At 47.8% G+C, this 21,088-nt stretch overlaps 1 protein-coding gene across 1 annotated transcript in view; it reads right to left on the reverse strand.

Annotated features, from left to right (window-relative positions):
* The window catches only part of SCARA5 (scavenger receptor class A member 5), a 97,741-nt gene that overhangs the window by 20,805 nt on the left and 55,848 nt on the right, over positions 1–21,088 (reverse strand). The window contains exons 5-6 of the mRNA XM_079968804.1: positions 18,316–18,396; positions 8,798–8,896 (exon numbers count right to left, since the gene is read on the reverse strand). Of these exons, the coding sequence (XP_079824930.1) occupies positions 8,798–8,896; positions 18,316–18,396 (180 nt within the window). The remainder of the gene's footprint in view (positions 1–8,797; positions 8,897–18,315; positions 18,397–21,088) is intronic.

Raw genomic sequence — 21,088 nt, forward strand, 5'->3', positions numbered from 1 at the left:
CCATCCTGTCTTCCACTGCCTCCCGCAGTTTGGCCAAACTCATGCTGTTAGCTTCGAGAACACTGTCCCACCATCTCATCCTCTGTCGTCCCCTTCTCCTTGTGCCCTCCATCTCCCCCAATGTCAGGGTCTTTTCCAGGGAGTCTTCTCTTCTCATGAGGTGGCCAAAGTCTTGGAGCCTCAGCTTCAGGATCTATCCTTCCAGTGAGCACTCAGGGCTGATTTCCTTCAGAATGGAGAGGTATGATCTTCTTGCAGTCCATGGGACTCTCAAGAGTCTCCTCCAGCACCAGAATTCAAAAGTATCAATTCTTTGATGATCAGCCTTCTTTATGGTCCAGCTCTCACTTCCATACATCACTACTGGGAAAACCAGAGCTTGAACTATACGAACCTTTGTCGGCAAGGTGATGTCTCTGCTTTTGAAGATGCTGTCTAGGTTTGTCATCACTTTTCTTCCAAGAAGCAGGTGTTTTTATAGGAAGCTCAGCCATCCACCTCCATATTGTCTGCACTGACTGCCAGAAGTTCCTCAGGCCTTCAGATTCAGGGCTCTCTCTCAACCCTCTGGAGGTGGCGAGGATTCGTGGCTGGCCCCTGAGATCATGACTGTACTCCACAATGTTCTCTCAGTTTCCCAAATGCTTGCCGCAGGCTCAGAAGTTTTGGGGACTACCAATCTGTTTCATATTCCAGTGCACAAGCAGCCTGCTAGGAAATGAATCTTTATCACAGACCGGGGTGCTTGAAAAGTACTCTTAAGTACAATGAATTGGATCACTTTTGAATAAATAAATATTGAAAATCCCAGGAAATGAAAAAGTGAATAGTTTCAAAATTTGAGATGGACATCTAGGATGCTCTTTCACAACCTGGCGCCCTGCAGTTGTTTGTCATAGAATTGTAGAGTTGGAGGGGACCTCAGGGGTCATCTAGTCCAACCCCCTTCAAGGCTGGCATCACAGCTCAAGAATCCATGGCAGATGGCCATCCAACCTCTGCTTAAAAACCTCCAAGGAAGGAGAGTCTGCCACTGCTTGTGGAAGACTGTTCCACTGCTGAAGAACCTCTTTCCTTCAGAAAGGACTTCCTGATGTATAGTCTGAATCTCCTTTCTTGCAACTTGAAGCCATGGGTTCGAGTCCTACCCTCCAGAGCAGCAGAAAACAAGCTTGCTCTACCTTCCATGTTTGAGATATTTGAAGAAGGCTCTCCTATCTCCTTTCAGTCTCCTTTTTTCCAGGCTAAACATCTCCAGCTCCTTCAACCGTTCCTCATAAGGCTTGGCTTCCAGACAACTGGTCACTTTGGTCTCCCTCCTCTGCACACCTTCCAGCTTGCCAACATTTTTCTTAAATTGTGGTGCCCAGAAAACATGTGGTGAATTCAAAACATCTGGAGGGCACCAGGTTGGGGAAGGCTGATCTAGGCAAGGAGGCCACCGTCTCTGCCAAGGCTCCCCACTCTGTTGCCCATCCAGCATCTCCCTCCTCTAGCCTGGGAAACTCTCTGTGGCCAAGGCGGCTCGATTCCCTTGTTAGGAGGAAAGTTTATCTTGGCTTCTTGGCACTACCCGTCTCCGTTTGCCTTGGCACGGGGGGCCGGCAGTCGGCGAGGCTCTTTCGTTTCCAGAAAGTTTTATCTCCTTCTCCATCCCCTGAAGACAGATTAGATGGGGAATGGACAGAATGGGGCTCCTTCTAACTTGCTCGGAGGTGCAAGCCAAGGGCGATTTACAAAGAAAGTTCATCTTTCCAAGCGATGGCTGTTTTCGATCACCGCGAACGGCGCAAAAACGCTTATCTGGTTCACACTCACAGGATGTGATCTAACACACTAATACTCTGATTCTGAAAGCAGGGCAACCGAAAATGAGATGACAACAAATCCCCTCCCCGCAAAACAGACCAAATTATTTACACAGAGGAGCTTATGGCTGATGGTTAAGTGAGGAAGCTATGAGCACACCAGCATTTTCCACTCAGGAGAGACCTGTGCTGGGGGTTGGACTAGATCAGTGGTTCGCAACCTTTTTTTGGCCATGCCCCACCTATCATCTCTAAAATCCTGATCCCCCCCACCCTGTGACATATACCGTATTTTTGTGTATATAAGTCGTCCCCATGTATAAGACATGGGGTACTCATATATTTCCTATTTTGGGGTACTCAGATTTAAGAAAATGGGGAAAAGATGTATCTGTGTACCTCTGGATGCGAATGGGATCCATTCCGGAGCCCCGTTCGCATCCAGAGCAGAATGCAACCCGTGTCTGCACATGTGCAAGGGGCGAAACCCGGAGGTAACCCGTTCTGTTACTTCTGGGTCGCCATGGAGCGTAACCTGAAAACGCTCAACCTGAAGCGACTTTAACCCAAGGTATGACTGTATAAGACGCCCCCTAATTCTTGACATTATTTTTAGCGGGAAAACCCTAGTCTTATACACGGGAAAATATGGTAATTCTTATTATTCAAAAATTAAACTTCTATTCACATGGAGGAAGCCAAAAGGCCATTAACGTGACCTAAACAAGCTTCCAAATTGCCATGCCCCTAAATATCAAATTGCCCCCCTGTCAGGCACATTGGGAACCATGGGACAAGATGAACATCCAGGGAAGCTGCATGTTGGAAAGTTCAGGAGAGAGAACAGAACATCCTTCAAAATGCACAAGAATTAAACTATGGAACTCCTGGCCACAGGAGGCAGTGATGCTCACCAACCTTCATGGCTTTAAAAGAGGATGAGACAAATTCATGGGGCACAAGGCTCTCAGTGGCTGCTACAGGTCCAGAGGGCTAAGAGGTCTATAATTGTGAGGGTCTGAGGGGTCACTTTTCTTGAAGATTGGCACAACTCTACTGGCAAACCACCCTAGAGAGGTGTCTCCAGTTATATTTATGTATGTGGACAGTTTTGCCAAAATGGGAGACCCCCAATTTATGTCCAGGAGAAAAATATTGGGGGGGGGGATCATGTTTTCCCCTGGCGCTTTTCTAGGATACGTTGATGAAACCAATTCTCCAGTCTCTGTGGTGGATACAGGTAGCTAGCTAGGGACATGTGAAGAGTTCTCTGTCTTAGAGGGATTTAATATTTGTATTGGACGCCTGCTTTTGGGGAGAAAAGCAATGACAAACCTAGACAGCATCTTAAAAAGCAGAGACATCACCTTGCCAACAAAGGTCTGTATAGTTCAAGCTATGGTTTTCCCAGTAGTGATGTATGGAAGTGAGAGCTGGGCTATAAAGAAGGCTTGATCACCAAAGAATGGATGCTTTTGAATTCTGGTGCTGGAGGAGACTCTTGAGAGTCCCATGGACTGCAAGAAGATCAAACCTCTCCATTCTGAAGGAAATCAGCCCTGAGTGCTCACTGGAAGGACAGATCCTGAAGCTGAGGCTCCAAGACTTTGGCCACCTCATGAGAAGAGAAGACTCCCTAGAAAACACCCTGATGTTGGGGAAGACGGAGGGCACAAGGAGAAGGGGACGACAGAGGACGAGATGGTGGGACAGTGTTCTCAAAGCTACCAGCATGAGTTTGACCAAACTGCGGGAGGCAGTGGAAGACAGGACGGCCTGACGTGCTCTGGTCCAGGGGGTCACGAAGAGTTGGACACAACTAAATGACTAAACAACAACAAAAACAACAACCAAGTGTTCATTCGTCAACAAGAAGCACTGACGAAGGTACCTCACCTTCATGACTTTTTCTGATCCCATTTAAAAGACATCAGAGTTGGTGGCCTCAGTCCAGTATACCTGAAGGAGAATCACCATCCCCATCGTTCTGCCCGGACACTGAGGTCCAGCGCTGAGGGCCTTCTGGCGGTTTCCTCTCTGCGAGAAGCAAAGTTACAAGGAACCAGGCAGAGGGCCTTTTCGGCGGTGGCACCCGCCCTGTGGAACGCCCTCCCATCAGATGTCAAAGAGAACAGCAACCACCAGACTTTTAGAAGACATCTGAAGGCAGCCCTGTTTAGGGAAACTTTTAATGTGTGACATTTTAATGTATTTTTAATTGTTGTTGGAAGCCGCCCAGAGTGGCTGGGGAGACCCAGCCAGATGGGTGGGGGACAAATAAATTATTATTATTATTATTATTATTATTCCTCTTTAAGAGTTTAAGCCTTTTTCTGGAGACTGGGACAGCCTTCCTATTTAGGCAAGGATTTAAGAAGGAGGACAGTAAAGGCTACAGTCGCTGGGAGCATTTTTTAAAATTATTATTATTATTATTGTTATTGTTATTATTATTATTATTTAAGCCCATTTCCGAATGCAGCAGGACACATTCCCAAGTACAGTGGTGCCCCGCAAGACGAACGCCTCGCAAGACGGAAAACCCGCTAGACGAAAGGGTTTTCCGTTTTGGAGGCGCTTCGCAAAACGAATTTCCCTATGGGCTTGCTTCGCAAGACAAAAATGTCTTGCGAGTTCCTGCGGGGTTTTTTCCCTCCCCCCCCCTTTTCCTAAGCCCTAAGCCGCTTATCAGCTGATACGCTGATAAGCCGCTTATCAGCTGATCCGCTAAAAGCCGCTAAACCGCTAATAGCGCTAATCCGCTAAGCTGTCAATGGGCTTGCTTCGCAAGACGAAAAAACCGCTAGACGAAGAGCCTCACGGAACGGATTAATTTCGTCTTGCGAGGCACCACTGTAAATATGCTCAGGATTGTGCTACAAGGATGCATTCTATTGGTATTTCTTTCAAAGCAAGTTTTGAATATGAGGAGCCTCTTGGATCATCTAGTCCAACCTCCTGTTCTCAGTGACCATCAACCCTCAAGCAGGATTTAAGTACAAGAGACAACTTTATTCCTGGGGTTTCCAGCAACTGGGGTTCAGAAGCATCACTGCCTTCAATGTGGAAGCAGACAATAGCCATTGCGTGACACTTCTCCATAAATTTGTCAAATCCTCTTTTCAAGCCACCCCAGTTGGTGGCTATCCTGTGGGGGTGAGTTCCACAGGTTAACACCATTCAGCCTCTCTGGGATGCTCACAAGTTCTAGCATCTGAGAGCTGGATAATAATTGTTCTCTCTTTGCTTCCCCCAGGCTAAGAATAATTATATACTTATAAAGATTAATTATATACTTATATACTTATAAGAATAATTATATACTTATTCTAAGAATAATTTTATATACTTCTTATCAGAGCACCTCTTACTTGCCTTTTCTCTAAACTGAAAAGTCTCAACCTTTCTTCCTTTTCTTGATAATTTGGGTGGCCCTTTCCTGAGCCTCTCCCAACTCTGCAGAATCCTACCTCGCAAGGTTCTTGTGAAAATAGAATGGGGAGGGGAAAGAGGACTATGTAGGTCTCCTTGGCTTTCCTTGGAAGAAAAGCGTGATATAAAGAACAGGAACAATTGGCGAAGGCTTCTGAAAAAGCACAAAGGGAGAGGGTAAAAGGTAAAGGTAAAGGTACCCCTGCCCGTACGGGCCAGTCTTGACAGACTCTGGGGTTGTGCGCCCATCTCACTTAAGAGGCCAGGGGCCAGCGCTGTCCGGAGACACTTCCGGGTCACGTGGCCAGCGTGACATCGCTGCTCTGGCGAGCCAGAGCCGCACACGGAAACGCCGTTTACCTTCCCGCTGGTAAGCGGTCCCTATTTATCTACTTGCACCCGGAGGTGCTTTCGAACTGCTAGGTTGGCAGGTGCTGGGACCGAGCAGCGGGAGCGCACCCCGCCGCAGGGATTCGAACCGCCGACCTTTCGATCGGCAAGCCCTAGGCGCCGAGGCTTTAACCCACAGCGCCACCTGCGTCCCATAAGGGAGAGGGTAGGACCCCTCTAAAATTCACCAACCCAAGGAGAAGTGATTCTCCCCCTCTTCCTAATAGTTTTTATTCCCGTATCTATGGGAAGATCTCACAGACAGGCCCCAGACCAAGGCTGTTTCCCATCCCGCTAAACTATTCCGACAAGCTGCCCAAGGATCAAAACGCCGCAGTGCGGGAGGTTGGAGGAGGAGGGGGCTTTGGGGGGCAAGGGGGGGCTAATGAGACTCAAATGGCGAGAGGCGCAGCGTAAAGGCAGATCATACATGCCGGGCTCAAAGCCAACAGGAAACAGAAGCCAGGAATTTGGGCTGGGGGGCATGGGGGTGCCTTTTATGCAAAGTGGGGGGGGGGCAGGAAATGAAGGGTCCCGCAATATCTGTGGCGCATATGCAAAAAAGCATGTAAACATTTGGTACATAAAGGGTCGTGAGTACTAATGCTTCTTTGGATGAGAAAATTCGTCAGGGCTGATAATTCGGAGCAAAAAATTAACCGAGGCAGCATTTTCAAAGAGGTTAACAGGGGCGGGTTCACTCTAGAATTTGTGGCCATTCAACAAAGCTGAATTTTGGAAGGTTTGGGACAGATTAAAGGAAGGGCTTCTTCACACAGAGCAGAGTTAGACTGTGGAACTCATTTCCACTGGAGGGTGAAAATTGGAGTAGATAAATTGATGGAGGACTCTATGGAACTTGCCGAACTGACTGGGAGACTCCGAGACCAGAGAGAAGAGGCGGTGGAAGGAGTTTAAAGAATATTTGAAAAAATATGTTAATATTTAAATCTTAGAATAGCTTTGGAAGTGGATATAGGCTGTAGGGTTAGAAGTAGAAGATAGTGTATTTTAAAATAGTATTATTTGTAAGTGATAAAATGTGAAGATTTTTATGGTAAAAGTAAGCGTGATAATAATAATAATAATAATAATAATAATAAATTTTATTTATATCCCGCCCTCCCCAGCCGAAACCGGGCTCAGGGTGGCTAACAACACTGAAGTAGTGCAACATTATAAAAACATTATACAAATTAATTAAATAATAATAAAAAATGGTTAGAAATTATGATATATGTAGACTGCTAAAGAAGAGGTAAAATGAAAATCAGATGGGGGGACTTGGGGAAGCCCACCTAATGTTTAGAAAAAATAATGATAAGACAAGAATTTGTTTGTATTGTTTGTTTTTCTGTTTGTGCTGTTTAGTTGTGTTAGAAAATGAATAATTTTTTTTGAAGGAAAAAAAAAGATAAATTGATGGAGAAGACTCATGATGCCTACACAGGCCTTCCTCTGAACATAACCCAACTTGTCAACATTTCTGTGTTGTTTAAGGGTCAAATTAATTCCACGGAAGCTGACTTTGACCCAGCACTCTTAATCTGAGATTCCTGCAGGGCACGGGATTGGACTAGATGACCTTGGGGTTTCACTTCCAACTCTACAGTTCTATGATTCTACCCAAACACCATGGGGAAAGTGGCATCTCTCTTTCTGTGCACACTTTCTCTCTCTCTCTGTCTGTGGGAGATCATTCTGGGAAGGTGGGTCAAAGTAACTGGAGAGACTGGGGTGCGTGCCGCTCACTCAAAAATCCAAATGTGACAATTAGCCTGAAAAGGTTCTGGGTATCCCAGTTTAAAAGGATGTGGACAAGCTGGAAGGTGTGCAGAGGAGGGCAGCCAAGAGGATCAAGGGTCTAGAAACTAAGCCTTATGAGGAACAGTTGAAGGAGTTGGGTATTTTTAGCCTGGGAAAGGGGACGCGGGTGGCGCTATGAGTTAAACCACAGAGCCTTGGACTTGCCGATCAGAAGGTCGGCGGTTCAAATCCCTGCGACGGGGTGAGCTCCCGTAGCTCTGTCTCAGCTCCTGCCAACCTAGCAGTTCGAAAGCACGTCAAAGTGCAAGTAGATAAATAGGTACCACTCCGGCGGGAAGGTAAGCGGCATTTCCGTGAGCTGCTCTGGTTCGCCAGAAGCGGCTCAGTCATGCTGGCCACATGACTCGGAAGCTGTACGCTGGCTCGCCAGAAGCGGCTCAGTCATGCTGGCCACATGACCCGGAAGCTGTACGCTGGCTCCCTCGGCCAATAAAGCGAGTTGAGCACCGCAACCCCAGAGTCGTCCACAACTGGACCTAACGTTCAGGGGTCCCTTTACCTTTACCTTTTGCCTGGAAAACAGGAGACTGAGAGGAGATAGGAGAGTCACTTTCAAATAGTTTAAGGGCTGTCACGTGGAAGATGGAGCAAGCTTGTTTTCTCCTGCTCTGGAGGGTAATAATAATAATAATAATAACAACAATAATAATTTCTTATACCCCGCCCATCTGCCTGAGTTTACCCAGCTACTCTGGGCGGCTTCCAACAGAACACTAAAATACAATAATCTATTGAACATTAAAAGCTTCCCTAAACAGGGCTGCCTTCAGATGTCATCTAAAAGTCTGGTAGTTGTTGTTCTCTTTGACATCTGGTGGGAGGGGGTTCCACAGGGCAGGCGCCACCACTGAGAAGGCCCTCTGCCTGGTTCCCTGTAACTTGGCTTCTCGCAGCAAGGGAACCACCAGAAGGCCCTCGGATCTGGACCTCAGTGTTTGGGCAGAATTATGGGGATGGAGACGCTCCTTCAGGTATACTGGACCAAGGCCATTTAGGGCTTTAAAGGTCAGCACCAACACTTTGAACTGTGCTCGAACCCATGGCTTGCAAGAAAGGAGATTCTGACTAAGTATCAGGACTTTCTAACTTTCTAATGGCAAGAGCTGTTTGACAGTGGAACAGACTCTGTTAGGAGGTTGTAGACCTCCTTTCCTGGAGGTTTTTAAGCAGAGGTTGGATGGCCATCTGCCATGGATTCTTGAGCTGTGATTCCTGCTTCGGAGGGGTTTCCTTTCCAGTTCCACACTTCTGAGATTCTAATGTTGGCACGCACTGCTGTGCCGATTCCTCGGAATGCAGGTAAGGAAGACATTCAGACCCTTTGAAACAGCGCATCGTACCTGCAACTCCACGTGGCCCAGGCATCCCTCGTGGACCAAGGTCTCCCTGGTCGCCCTTTAGCCCACGCTGCCCGATAGGTCCTCTTTCGCCGGGGAATCCTAGATTCAGAGAGAAAAGAAGGAAAACTCAGGCCCGCAAGAGTCAGGATCCGGTACGCTCCTCATGAAATTGCATGCTATTGTCGCAGGAAACCCCCCCCCCAAAAAAAAATCATTCAGTTTGTAGAAACTCAACACACACACACACACACACACACACACACGACATACGCTACGCTTCTGTTATAAATTCATAGAAAATCAACCATACATCAGATCTGCACCGCTCCACTTTTATTTACAGTGGTGCCTTGCAAGACGAAAAGAATCCGTTCCGCGATTCTCTTCGTCTAGCGGTTTTTTTGTTTTGCGAAGCAAGCCCATTGACGGCTTAGCGGCTTAGCGCTATGAGCGGCTTAGCGGCTTTTAGCGGCTTTTAGCGGCTTAGCGGATAAGCAGATAAGCAGCTTAGCAGCTTAGAAAAAGGGGGGGAAAGGGGGGGAAAGTCGGAAAAACTCGCAAGACATTTTCGTCTTGCGAAGCAAGCCCATAGGAAATTCGCACCTCCAAAACGGAAAACCCTTTCGTCTAGCAGGTTTTTCATCTTGTGAGGCATTCGTCTTGCGGGGCACCACTGTACTCCATGAAGGAAGGACTACAAAATGGGGAAGGTTTGATACAGGGCAGCCATGATCCCTTCAGCATACCAGCACATCCACAGGAGCCCTGCCCAGTTGCTATGCCAACCCTGATGGTCCTAGACAGAAGACCATCAAGATCACAAAGAACTTGCATATGGGAGTGGATTCAGCACGGACTGAAACAAAGGACAATGATCAGATCTTCCCTCTGGGGGCAGGAAACTGCCAACTCCCTTTTGTCCTCTGGAAATGACTCATGAGGAGGGAGAGAGGAGGAACCAGCCAGGTGACAAGATACTCAGGTTACTTCCACAACTCCTCCCTCAACCCCTCCTTTTTGTGATGTAGTTGTGATGTAGTCTTACGGGTGTAGTTTGGGGGATTAGTAACTAATAAAAGTTGGGGTCTTCTTTCGTTCTGGACATCCCTTTTGCCTCATCTTGTTGCGGGTGGGAGTCCTGTCGCGACAGTATGCAACAAAGGCCAAGCCTACAGGCTGCTGTTTTGCTCCAAGTTATCCTGGTTGGTGTCTTTGTTTTTGTCCAAGGGAACCCTCAGATTTCTCCGTTAACACTATGGTTTGAATGGTGAACAACAGGAACCAACACCTGGAGGCTCTCCTGTCTCCACACCCCAAATTCTGCCAAGGTTATAAAACTTATGGAGAGGCTTTGACCTCCCTGATATTGCTGAACTTCAACTCTCTTCAGCCCCAGACAGAGAAAATGTGCAGGATCCCATCGCTGCATGAATTTATGACTTAAGGGAATGACTAGACAAACAAAGCCACTTCCGCCCTGCAGAGGAGGTGGGGTTGCGGGCGTCATGGCACCCCCGTGTGATTGGGGGAATCCCGGCCGCGTCACACCCACATGGTCTGGTCTTAGCGTAACTCCTCCTCCTACCCGTGATCACTGAGATCGGTTGTCCCAGTGCAAACTCTAACGCTGCCTTTTGCCAAGCGCAGGAAAAGAAGTGGGATCCCAACCAGGCGAAACCTGCAGAGGGTCTATCTCACCCTATTTTTAAAATCCAAATGGAACCTTGCAAGTTACATATGTCAGTCATGAGAGTCTTCTTGTTGCATTTGCAAATTGCGGCTGCAGTCCCAGGACTGACCTCTGAGCAGACATGGGCACAATAATTGCATATTAGAAGCAGATTGCTGCATTGCAAAGGGTTGGAGTAGATGATTCTCAGGGTCCCTTCCAAATCTACAAGTCCATGATTGTATGATTCCATGAGAATCAATTTTGCAAACTTAGCAGATTGGCTTGTAAATGTAGTATCCTGATCACTGGGATCGTTTTAGCCTCTCCTCCTCATCATCATCATTAATTTCATTTCTTTACTGCTTTATATATTCAAGAAAAATCTCAAAGCAGTTTACAGCACATTAAAACATCAACAAAACAATCTGAGGAAAGTCAAATATAGAGTATAGAGTCAAAGCAACATAATTAACAGAAAACTAAAATACAGTGGTGCGTCGCAAGACAAAATTAATTCATTCCGCGAGTTTTTTCGTCTTGCGATTTTTTCATCTTGCAAAGTACGGACTTTGGAAAAGCTTCAAAAATCACCAAAGTCTTCAAAAACCTCAAAAAAGGCTACCACACTGCGTGCTATGAGTTGCTCCTCGAAGTGAATGCATGGTTTTAAGAAAAAGGAAACAAACTTGCAAGACAAAGGAAACAAACTTGCAAGACATTTCCGTCTTGCGAAGAAAGCCCATAGGGAAATCCGTCTTGCGAAGCAACTCAAAAAACGAAAAACTCTTTCGTTTTGCGAGTTTTTCGTCTTGCGAGGCATTCGTCTTGCAAGGTACCACTGTATTCTCTAAAAGATTTCAAAATAAAACATTACAAAGGAAGTCAACTACAGAATACATATTTAACACAAACAAAGTTAACAAAAAAAAATCTTAAACATTTTGGGGGAAAACCCCACCATTGCTAAGTGAAGTCAAATATAAAATGCACATTTAAGGTAAAGGTAAAGGTACCCCTGCCCGTACGGGCCAGTCTTGACAGACTCTGGGGTTGTGCGCCCATCTCACTTAAGAGGCCAGGGGCCAGCGCTGTCCGGAGACACTTCTGGGTCACGTGGCCAGCGTGACATCGCTGCTCTGGCAAGCCAGAGCCGCACACGGAAACGCCGTTTACCTTCCCGCTGGTAAGCGGTCCCTATTTATCTACTTGCACCCGGAGGTGCTTTCGAACTGCTAGGTTGGCAGGCGCTGGGACCGAGCAGCGGGAGCTCACCCCGCCGCAGGGATTCGAACCGCCGACCTTTGGATCGGCAAGTCCTAGGCGCTGAGGCTTTAACCCACAGCGCCACCTGCGTCCTAAAATGCACATTTAAAACAGCATAAATAACAAGAGGAGTTGGGTGCCAGAATCTCACGCCCACTTGAGTTCTGTCTTCAGATCATCTCTGCCGTTTCCACTTACTACAGAAATCCCTTCTCCAGGTGGAAGGAGACCACCTGCCTCAACGCAAATGGGGCAGTTGAATCTTGGGGTTATGAGGCAGCATTCTGGTCTTTACTTCTCCCCCACTAATTTCTTTCTCTGTGGGGCTCCCTTTGAAGGTGACCCGGAAACTACAACTAATCCAGAATGCAGCAGCTAGACTGGTGACTGGGAGCGGCCGCCGAGACCACATAACACCCGTCTTGAAAGACCTACATTGGCTCCCAGTACGTTTCCGATCACAATTCAAAGTGTTGGTGCTGACCTTTAAAGCCCTAAACGGCCTCGGTCCAGTATACCTGAAGGAGCGTCTCCACCCCCATCGTTCAGCCCGGACACAGACGTCCAGCTCCGAGGGCCTTCTGGCGGTTTCCTCACTGCGAGAAGCCAAGTTACAGGGAACTAGGCAGAGGGCCTTCTCGGTGGTGGCACCCGCCCTGTGGAATGCCTTCCCACCAGATGTCAAAAAGAAAAATAACTACCAAACTTTTGGAAGACATCTGAAGGCAGCCCTGTTTAGGGAAGCTTTTAATGTTTAATAGGTTATTGTATTTTAGTGTTTTGTTGGAAGCCGCTCAGAGTGGCTGGGGAAACCCAGCTAGATGGGCGGGGTATAAATAATAATAAATTATTATTTATTATTATTATTATTATTATTGCATTCATTGCATTTCTTCATTGCATTTATATCCTGCCTTTTTCCTCATAGAGCTCAAGGTGCCTTGCATCGCCCTCCCCTTCATCTAAACCTCACAACGACCCTGTGAGGTAGGTTAGGCTGAGAGGCAGAGCCTGGCCCCAAGGTCTCTCTCTGAGCTTCACAGCTGAGGGGCGAGATTCGAACCCTGGTCTTTCCCAGGCCCAGGCACAACTACCACTATGCCACACTGTCTCACCCACTAACTGCAGCCTGCCATCCCATTTGCCAAGATCCTGGGGGGTTCCAGGCATATGTTTTCAATGAGGCGGCCCTGCGGCGGCTTTGAGACCTTTTCCTTGCGCGGTAACAGCTCATTTAGAGCCCGGCCAGGAATCTGGATAGTTTAGAGTCTCCTTTCCAACTTTACATTAACACAACATTACAGGACTCAGTGCCCAGAGGTACGATCGATGTCAGCTTCCTCTAAATTGCGAGGGGATGACAGTTTCTTGGAGAGTCTCCCGCTCCGTGGATGTCAATGAGATAAGATGCTAAGGCCACTCAGCTCTTAATCTCCTGAGCGTGGGAAGGACCCTTAGGGCAGATCACTTCTGACAGGAGCAAGGCCTGCTAAGATGCACAACGATCTATTAAGAGGTGAGATGAGACATTCATTCCCTGAGAGGCAGTTGCGAGGAGCCAGATCCTGGCACAGATTTTAATCTTGTCTTGATTCCTGTCTGCTCCGCTTGGAATATGTACAGTGGTGCCCCGCAAGACGAATGCCTCGCAAGATGGAAAACCCTCTAGACGAAAGGGTTTTCCGTTTTGCAGGTGCTTCGCAAAAAGAATTTCCTATGCCGCTAAGCCGCTTATCAGCTGATCCGCTAAGCCGCTAATAGAGCTAATCTGCTAAGCCGCTAATGGGCTTGCTTCGCAAGACAGAAAAACCGCAAGACGAAGAGACTCGGGGAACGGATTCTTTTCGTCTTGCGAGGCACCACTGTAGTGGCTTTTGCTGGGGAGAAGCTGGTGGAAGCACAGGAGCAGTTGACCTCTTTTCTGTTTGGATCCCTCATAGCCTGATCCAGCTACAGGGCTCTGTGAGGAGGAAGGGATCTTTGTTGTTTAGTTGTTTAGTCGTGTCCGCCTCTTCATGACCCCATGGACCAGAGCACGCCAGGCCCTCCTGTCTTCCACTGCCTCCCGCAGTTTGGTCAAACTCATGCTGGTCGCTTCGAGAACACTGTCCCACCATCTCATCCTCTGTCATCCCCTTCTCCTTGTGCCTTCCATCTTCCCCAACATCAGGGTCTTTTCCAGGGAGTCTTCTCTTCTCATGAGGTGGCCAAAGTCCTGGGGCCTCAGCTTCAGGATCCGTCCTTCCAGTGAGCACTCAGGGCTGATTTCCTTCAGAATGGAAGGTTTGATTTTCTTGCAGTCCATGGGACTCTCAAGAGTTTCCTCCAGCACCAGAATCCAAAAGTATCCATTCTTCAGCAATCAGCCTTCTTTATAGTCCAGCTTTCACTTCCATACATCACTACTGGGAAAACCATAGCTTGAACTATACGGACCTTTGTTGGCAAGGTGATGTCTCTACTTTTTAAGATGCTGTCTAGGTTTGTCATTGCTTTTCTCCCAAGAAGCAGGTGTCTTTTAATTTTGTCGCTGCTGTCACCAGTGCAGGATTTATCAGTAACTGAGCTGGTATTGGCCTTGGAGAAATTTGCTTTAAATGGGCCAATGAGCTGCACCTTCCTTAGGATACGTTGACTATGCAGTTGGGTTTGGGCCAATGGAAGCCATAAGGACTGCTCTTTTATCTCCATTACAGTCACCCGGCAGTCATATTGCCTCATGTTGACCTCATTACACCTAAACTGGTCTTGGGTGGCCATTGTCAAAACCCCAAATGCTCCAAATACTTCTCATTTTAACGATATGGTATGCAAAACGGCAGGCACCACCCGAATCCCAACAGGCAAGCCGACTATACTAACGGGAATTAAGCGGAATAGCCACAAAAATAACAATCATAAAAATCTTAGGAGCAAGCACCTGGAAATGTAACGTTAAAAAACATAAAAGCAGTCCTACAAACGATAAATCCTAGACTGCAAAATTCAACAAACCCCAAAGCCCACACACAGATAATTAAATCAGTTAAATTAAATCAAAGCCAGGCTCTGCTCTGCTCATCCGTAGTAGGAAATACATTCAGACAGGGAAAGTCTCAGTGGCAACAGGGAAGATTCCAGACAAATGTTGAAAGGATCACAGGAAGATGCTTCCAACTGAGTTCAGCCATCAACCTGTTTACCCCAGAACTGTCCATTACAGGGCCTGGCAGAAGATATCCAGGGTTTGGGGCAGGGGTCTTTCCCAGCCCTCAGTTCGAATCTTGCCTCTGCCATGAACCCGGTAAGTGGCCTTTTGTCCACCCCTCCCCCAACCCCTCCCTCACTCTTTAGTGGTCTCTCATTCAGAGCAAACAATTTGGGTTTTCTTTTAAAAAATATTTATAATTTTTTTTTCAAAATACAGTCATACCTCGGGTTAAAGTCGCTTCGGGTTAAATCTTTTCAGGTTGCGTCCCGCGGCGACCCAGAAGTAACGGAACGAGTTACTTCTGGGTTTCGCTGCTCGTGCATGCGCAGACACTCAGAATGACGTCACACGCATGCGCAGACGCGGGTTGTGTTCTGCTCATGATGCAAACAGGGCTCCGGAACGGATCCCTTTCGCATCCAGAGGTACCACTGTACAAACATGACAGAAAAGAAACGAAGGAAGGAAGGAAGAATTTGGGTTTCCGACAGATTGGTGTTTGTTCTGATTTTTCGCTAAAGAGTCATATTTTCTAGGCATGGCTGAAGTGGAAATTGTGGGCGAGCCCTTAGTCAAACCAATAGCTCAGTTAGTTAGAGTGCAATGTTGAATACGCCAAGGATGCAGATTCGATCCCCGTATGAAACAGCTGCAAATTTCTGCATTACAAGGGGTTGGATTCAGCCTTTCTCAACCTGTGGGTCCCCAGATGTTGTTGGACTACAACTCCCATCACCCCTAGCTAGCAAGGCCAGAGCTCAGGGATGATGGGAGTTGTAGTCCAACAACATCTGGGGATCCACCGCTTGAGAACCACTGGATTAGATGGTCTTCAGGCTCGCTTCCAACTCTAGAATTCTGCGAGAGTGTAAGTTGAGGAAGACCCACTGGGAAATGAAGGGTAAACTTTGCAAGAGCTCAGGGGCACCCCAGCCCAACCCCAGCTTTAAATTTGGACCTCACACAAGGAATGGCCCAAGAAAAAAACCCAGCAAGCAGCCACAGCAGGGCATCATCTCCTGTTCCAACCCCTCCCAGGCAATGGGGTGCCCCCAGGAAATCTAAATCCATCCCAGTCCATTTCTCCCGTAACTCTGCCGTGCCAGAAATCTCAGGCAATTACAGGTGGTTAATGGTGGCACTCTGTCCTCCAGCCAAGAGTTTTCAGAGAGCACGTAACATAAGCTTCCACTTAGCTAGAAAATCGTGTTTTCCTTCAGGGCTTTAATTGAATTTCCCTTCTACAAACAGCGGTTTCGGCGAAGGAGGTGGAGGGGAAAGGGAGTTTCTTGAAACTTTAAGCGGCTCACTCCAAACCCACAAAACAGATCAGAAGATCCTGAAAAATACCGGCGCTCGCAAGCGACCACGCACCCCCTTTTCCATGCGCCAAGGTTTCCTTCCAGAGAGGAAGCCCCCCAGAGAGATAGCTGCCCCAACACAAGTCTTTTAAGCCGAGAGGAGAGATCTGCCTCCCCACTGCTAAGGCTAACCCTTTGCTTCCTGCCTTGGAGCCATCTGGTTAGTGGTTAGCGACGCAGTGCCAGGGTAAACTCAAGACCTTCCGCATGCAAAGGGAGAAGGCAGCGAAGAAGAAAGCGTTCTTGTTTGTTTGAATGGAACCACGGAGGGCAACTGGCCTGCGATCAGACAGAAAGGATAAGAGCTGTTAGGGCGAAACTGAAGCCTGCATTAAGAGCAGGAGAGTGTAAAGGCAATCCAGCAGGATCAGGCCAGTGGTTGTCCATCTAATCTAGCATCCTGCACTCACAGCGGCTGACCAGAAACCCGCAAGCAGATTTTTGCAGCCAAAAGATGCTGAGACTCTCCTGCAGGGCTGTTTCAGAGAGAACCTTTGGAGAACTTATGGCTGATGTTTGTTCCGATGTGCTGGCTGATGGGTTCTGTAGCCCCAAACATCTGGAGGACACCAAGTTGGGAAAGGCTGACCTAGACCATAATAATTTATAATAATAATAATTTATTATTTATAGCCAGCCCATCTGGCTGGGTTTCCCCAGCCACTCTGGGCGGCTTCCAACACAACACTAAAATACAATAACCTATCAAACATTAAGCGCTTTCCTAAACAGGGCTGCCTTCAGATGTCTCCTAAAAGTCTGGTAGTTATTTTTCTCTTTGACATCTGGTGGGAGGGCGTTCCACAGGGCGGGTGCCACCACCGAGAAGGCCCTCTGCCTGGTTCCCTGTAACTTGGCTTCTCGCAGTGAGGGAACCTCCAGAAGGCCCTTGGCGCTGGACCTCAGTGTCTGGGCAGAACGATGGGGGTGGAGACGCTCCTTCAGGTCTACTGGACTGAGGCCGTTTAGGGCTTTCAAGGTCAGCACCAACACTTTGAATTGTGCTCGGAAACGTACTGGGAGCCAATGCTATCAACGTCCTTCCAAAGTTTCAGGTGGAATCACCTTGCCCGTCAACTCCTACCTGAGATCTTTTGATCAAGGACATCGAAACAGTCTGCAGGATCAGGTCTGTGGCCTTGTCTAGTGTTCCTACAGCGGCCAATCAAATGCCTATGAGAAACCTGCAAGCAGGATACGAGCTAAAGAGCCTCAAGGAGTTTCCAGCCACTGGTATCCAGTGGAGGCAAAGCAGGCTAGTTGTCATTGATAGTCTTCTCCTCTAGGATGTCCAAAGAAAATGCCTGGAATTGGGGCATTTAGTATACACAGAGCTGTGGCAAACAAAGCACCTCGTATTTACAGGACTGCCTCTCCTGGTCTGCCCCGTAGAGGACCTTAAGGTCCATTAATAACCATAGTTTAGAGGTCCTGGGCCCTAAGGAGGTCAGATTACCCTCCACCAGGGCCAGGGCCTTCTCAGTGATGGCTCCGACCTGGTGGAATGCTCTGTCCCATGAGACCAGGGCCCTGCAGGATTTAACCTCCTTCCACAGGGCCTGTAAGACAGAGCTATTCCGCCTTGCTTTCAATTTGAATTTAGCCTGATCTTTTATTTCCCTTCTCTTTCCTCCCCTTTTATGAAGATCACCTGCTCTGAGACCCCACAACTTATTCTCCCCTGGCCTCCTCGCTGGCCCAAGTAGGACTAATTTAGCCAGCTAGCCCTGGTGATCATCTAATGTTTATTGGATGGATTTCCCCCCATAATTTGATTTTTGAATTCTGAATTTATTGCTATTCACATTTTATACTGTATTTTATCCTGTTTTTTGTGGTATCAATTAAGTGTTTTAAATTTGTTCTTAGCCGCCTGAGCCCGGTTTTCTGAACCGGGAAAGGCGGGGTATAAATAAAAAATTCTTATTATTAGGTGAGTCAGAAGGAGTGAAATCTGCACTTGAGCTCTGCTCTCCTGCCCACTCAGTGCACCAACTCACGATGCACACTGATGGGTCACATAATGCCTTACCTTGCAGGCCAGGTAAACCAGGAGGACCGGGCTCGCCTTCCATCCCTTCGTTGCCTTGATCCCCTTTCGGTCCAGGTGGCCCTAAAATGGAGAGACAGAAGGGCGATGAGCCCTGGTTTCATTACAGGTTACAGACGCTTCAGGTTACAGACTCCCCTCACCCAGAAATAGTACCTCGGGTTAAGAACTTTGCTTCAGGATGAGAACAGAAATCGCGTGGTGGCGGCGCGGCAGCCATTAGCTAAAGCGGTGCTTCAGGTTAAGAACGGTTTCAGGTTAAGAATGGACCTCTGGAACGAATTAAGTTCTTAACCTGAGGCACCATTCACCACATAATCGTCACATTTTTTATGCCTGTTTTTATTTCCAAAAAATGGGGTGCAATGGTTATGCGGTGGCAACGACCATGCAGTGAATTACGGTAGTAGTATGTACATGTGTACATAAACACATGCTCATTTTCAGAAACGTCTTCTTCCGGGCACCAGTTTACCCACAAGATCGCCTTGCCCCATAAGTGCCTGCTCAACCACTTAGATGGATGGAATTGGCCCGTTTACAGGGGGCACATGCCCATCCCATATCTGTAAGACTCGATCATTTACCATGGCAGAAGTAGTAGTAGTAGTAGTAGTAGTAATAATAATAATAATAATAATAATAATAATATGGAAGCCACTATGGGCGGCTTCCCCAAAAATATTAAAAATACAATAAAACATCAGACATTAAAAGCTTCCCTAAACAGGGCTGCCTTCAGATGTCTTCTAAAAGTCAGATAGTTTTCAGATAGTTTCCTTGATAGATAGTTTCCTTGACATCTGATGGGAGGGTGTTCCACAGGGCGGGAGCCACTACCAAGAAGGCCCTCTGCCTGGTTCCCTGTAACCTCACTTCTCACAGGGAGGGAACCGCCAGAAGGCCCTCGGCACTGGACCTCATTGTCCGGGCTGAACAATGGGGGTGGAGACGGTCCTTCAGGGATACTGGGCCGTTATACATCTTTGAACTTTTGATAGTGCCCTTCGTCATAAGATCTCAGGGCGATTCACAGATGGCTGGATCCAGGGTGTCCCAAGCGGAAAAGGCTTCTAGTTCACAGAACCGCAAGCCATTCACTCTGTGCACAAGTTTCTGGGTGATGCTGGTCCAATTCCCCCATCCATCCCCACAACGAACCCCAAAATGCAAGTGAGAGGCCTTCCCATTTAGTGCACTGACTCCATCTGCTAAAGTAAATCTCCAGCAACCCTTTGTGGTGAAGCCAATCCCGATATTACAAATCCAGAGGGTTGGGCACAACATCCAAAAGGAAAGCTCCTGGATCGACGGAGCACATGAGTTTCCACCAGATGGGAAAATGCGGTGTCAATGGCTCCCATCCCACCCCACTTAGGCTGCCTGGGATGGCAGATTTTGCGGCCTGAATTTATAGCTCAGGTCCAAATACCAATGGTGAAAATCTCTACTAAGCCTTTGCCTGAAGTGACACCTCAGACCACCTCGCTCTTTCTCCCTGATCACTCAGAAATCATTTAAAGGTTTGCGGACGGCGCACAATGCATATTACCTACGTGGTTGCCTTATCCTCATATATAAAGTGGGTGGCGCTGTGGTCTAAACCACTGAGCCTCTTGGGCTTGCCACTCAGAAGGGCGGTGGTTCGAATTCCCTTGAGGGGGGGGTTCCCGTTGCTCGGTCCCAGTTCCTGCCAACCTAGCAGTTCGAAAGCACACCAGTGCAAGTAGATAAATAGGTACCGCTACAGCGGGAAGGTAAACGGCATTTCTGTGCGCTCTGGTTTCCATCACAGTGTCCCGTTGCATCAGAAGCAGTTAAGTCCTGCTGGCCACGTGACCCAGAAAACTGTCTGCGGACAATCGCTGGCTCCCTCGGCCTGAAAGCGAGATGAGCACCGCAACTTTATACAGTGATACCTCCGGTTGCGGACGGGATCCGTTCTGGAGCTCCGGTTGGATCCCGAGGTTTCCGCAATCAGAGGTGCCTGTTCTGTGCACACAAGCAACATGATAGAGCACTACTGTGCATGTGCGTGCATCAAAACACAGAAATATACTTCCGGGTTTGCCGCGTGCGTATCCTGAAGGATACTTAACAAGGGGCATGTAAGTAGAGGTACCATTGTATTCACCTCTGACTGTACAGGGGACCTTTACCTTTTGTGGCGCTGTGGTCTAAACCACTGAGCCTAGGGCTTGCTGATTGGAAGGTCAGCGGTTCGAATCCCCGCCATGGGGTGAACTCCCGTTGCTCAGTCCCAGCTCCTGCCATCCTACGGTAGCAGTTCAAAAGCAAGTCAAAGTGGAAGTAGATAAATAGGTACTGCTCCGGCGGGAAGGTAAACGGCATTTCTGTGTGCTGCTCTGGTTTCGCCAGAAGCGGCTTAGTCATGGTGGCCACATGACCCAGAAAAATGTCTGCGGACAAACGTTGGCTCCCTCGGCCAGTAAAGTAAGATGAGCGCCACAACCCCAGAGTCGTTTGCGACAGGACTTAACGGTCAGGGGTCCCTTTACTTTTACTTTTACCTTACCCTCATATATGCCCACTTGATCAGCGGAACTAGGACTGTTACAGATGCCAAATAATACCTGTTCTGCATTTGTAGGAATTCAGTTTTTTAGCTCCTTCAACCATTCCTTATCAGGCTTGGTTTCCAGGTCCTTTACCATCTTGGTCACATTGTTCTGTACATTTCCCAGCTTGTCAATATCCTTCTTAAATGGTGGTGCCCAGAACTGGACACAGGACC

This window comes from Podarcis cretensis (assembly GCF_951804945.1).
Source record: "Podarcis cretensis genome assembly, chromosome: 3".
NCBI lineage: Eukaryota > Metazoa > Chordata > Lepidosauria > Squamata > Lacertidae > Podarcis > Podarcis cretensis.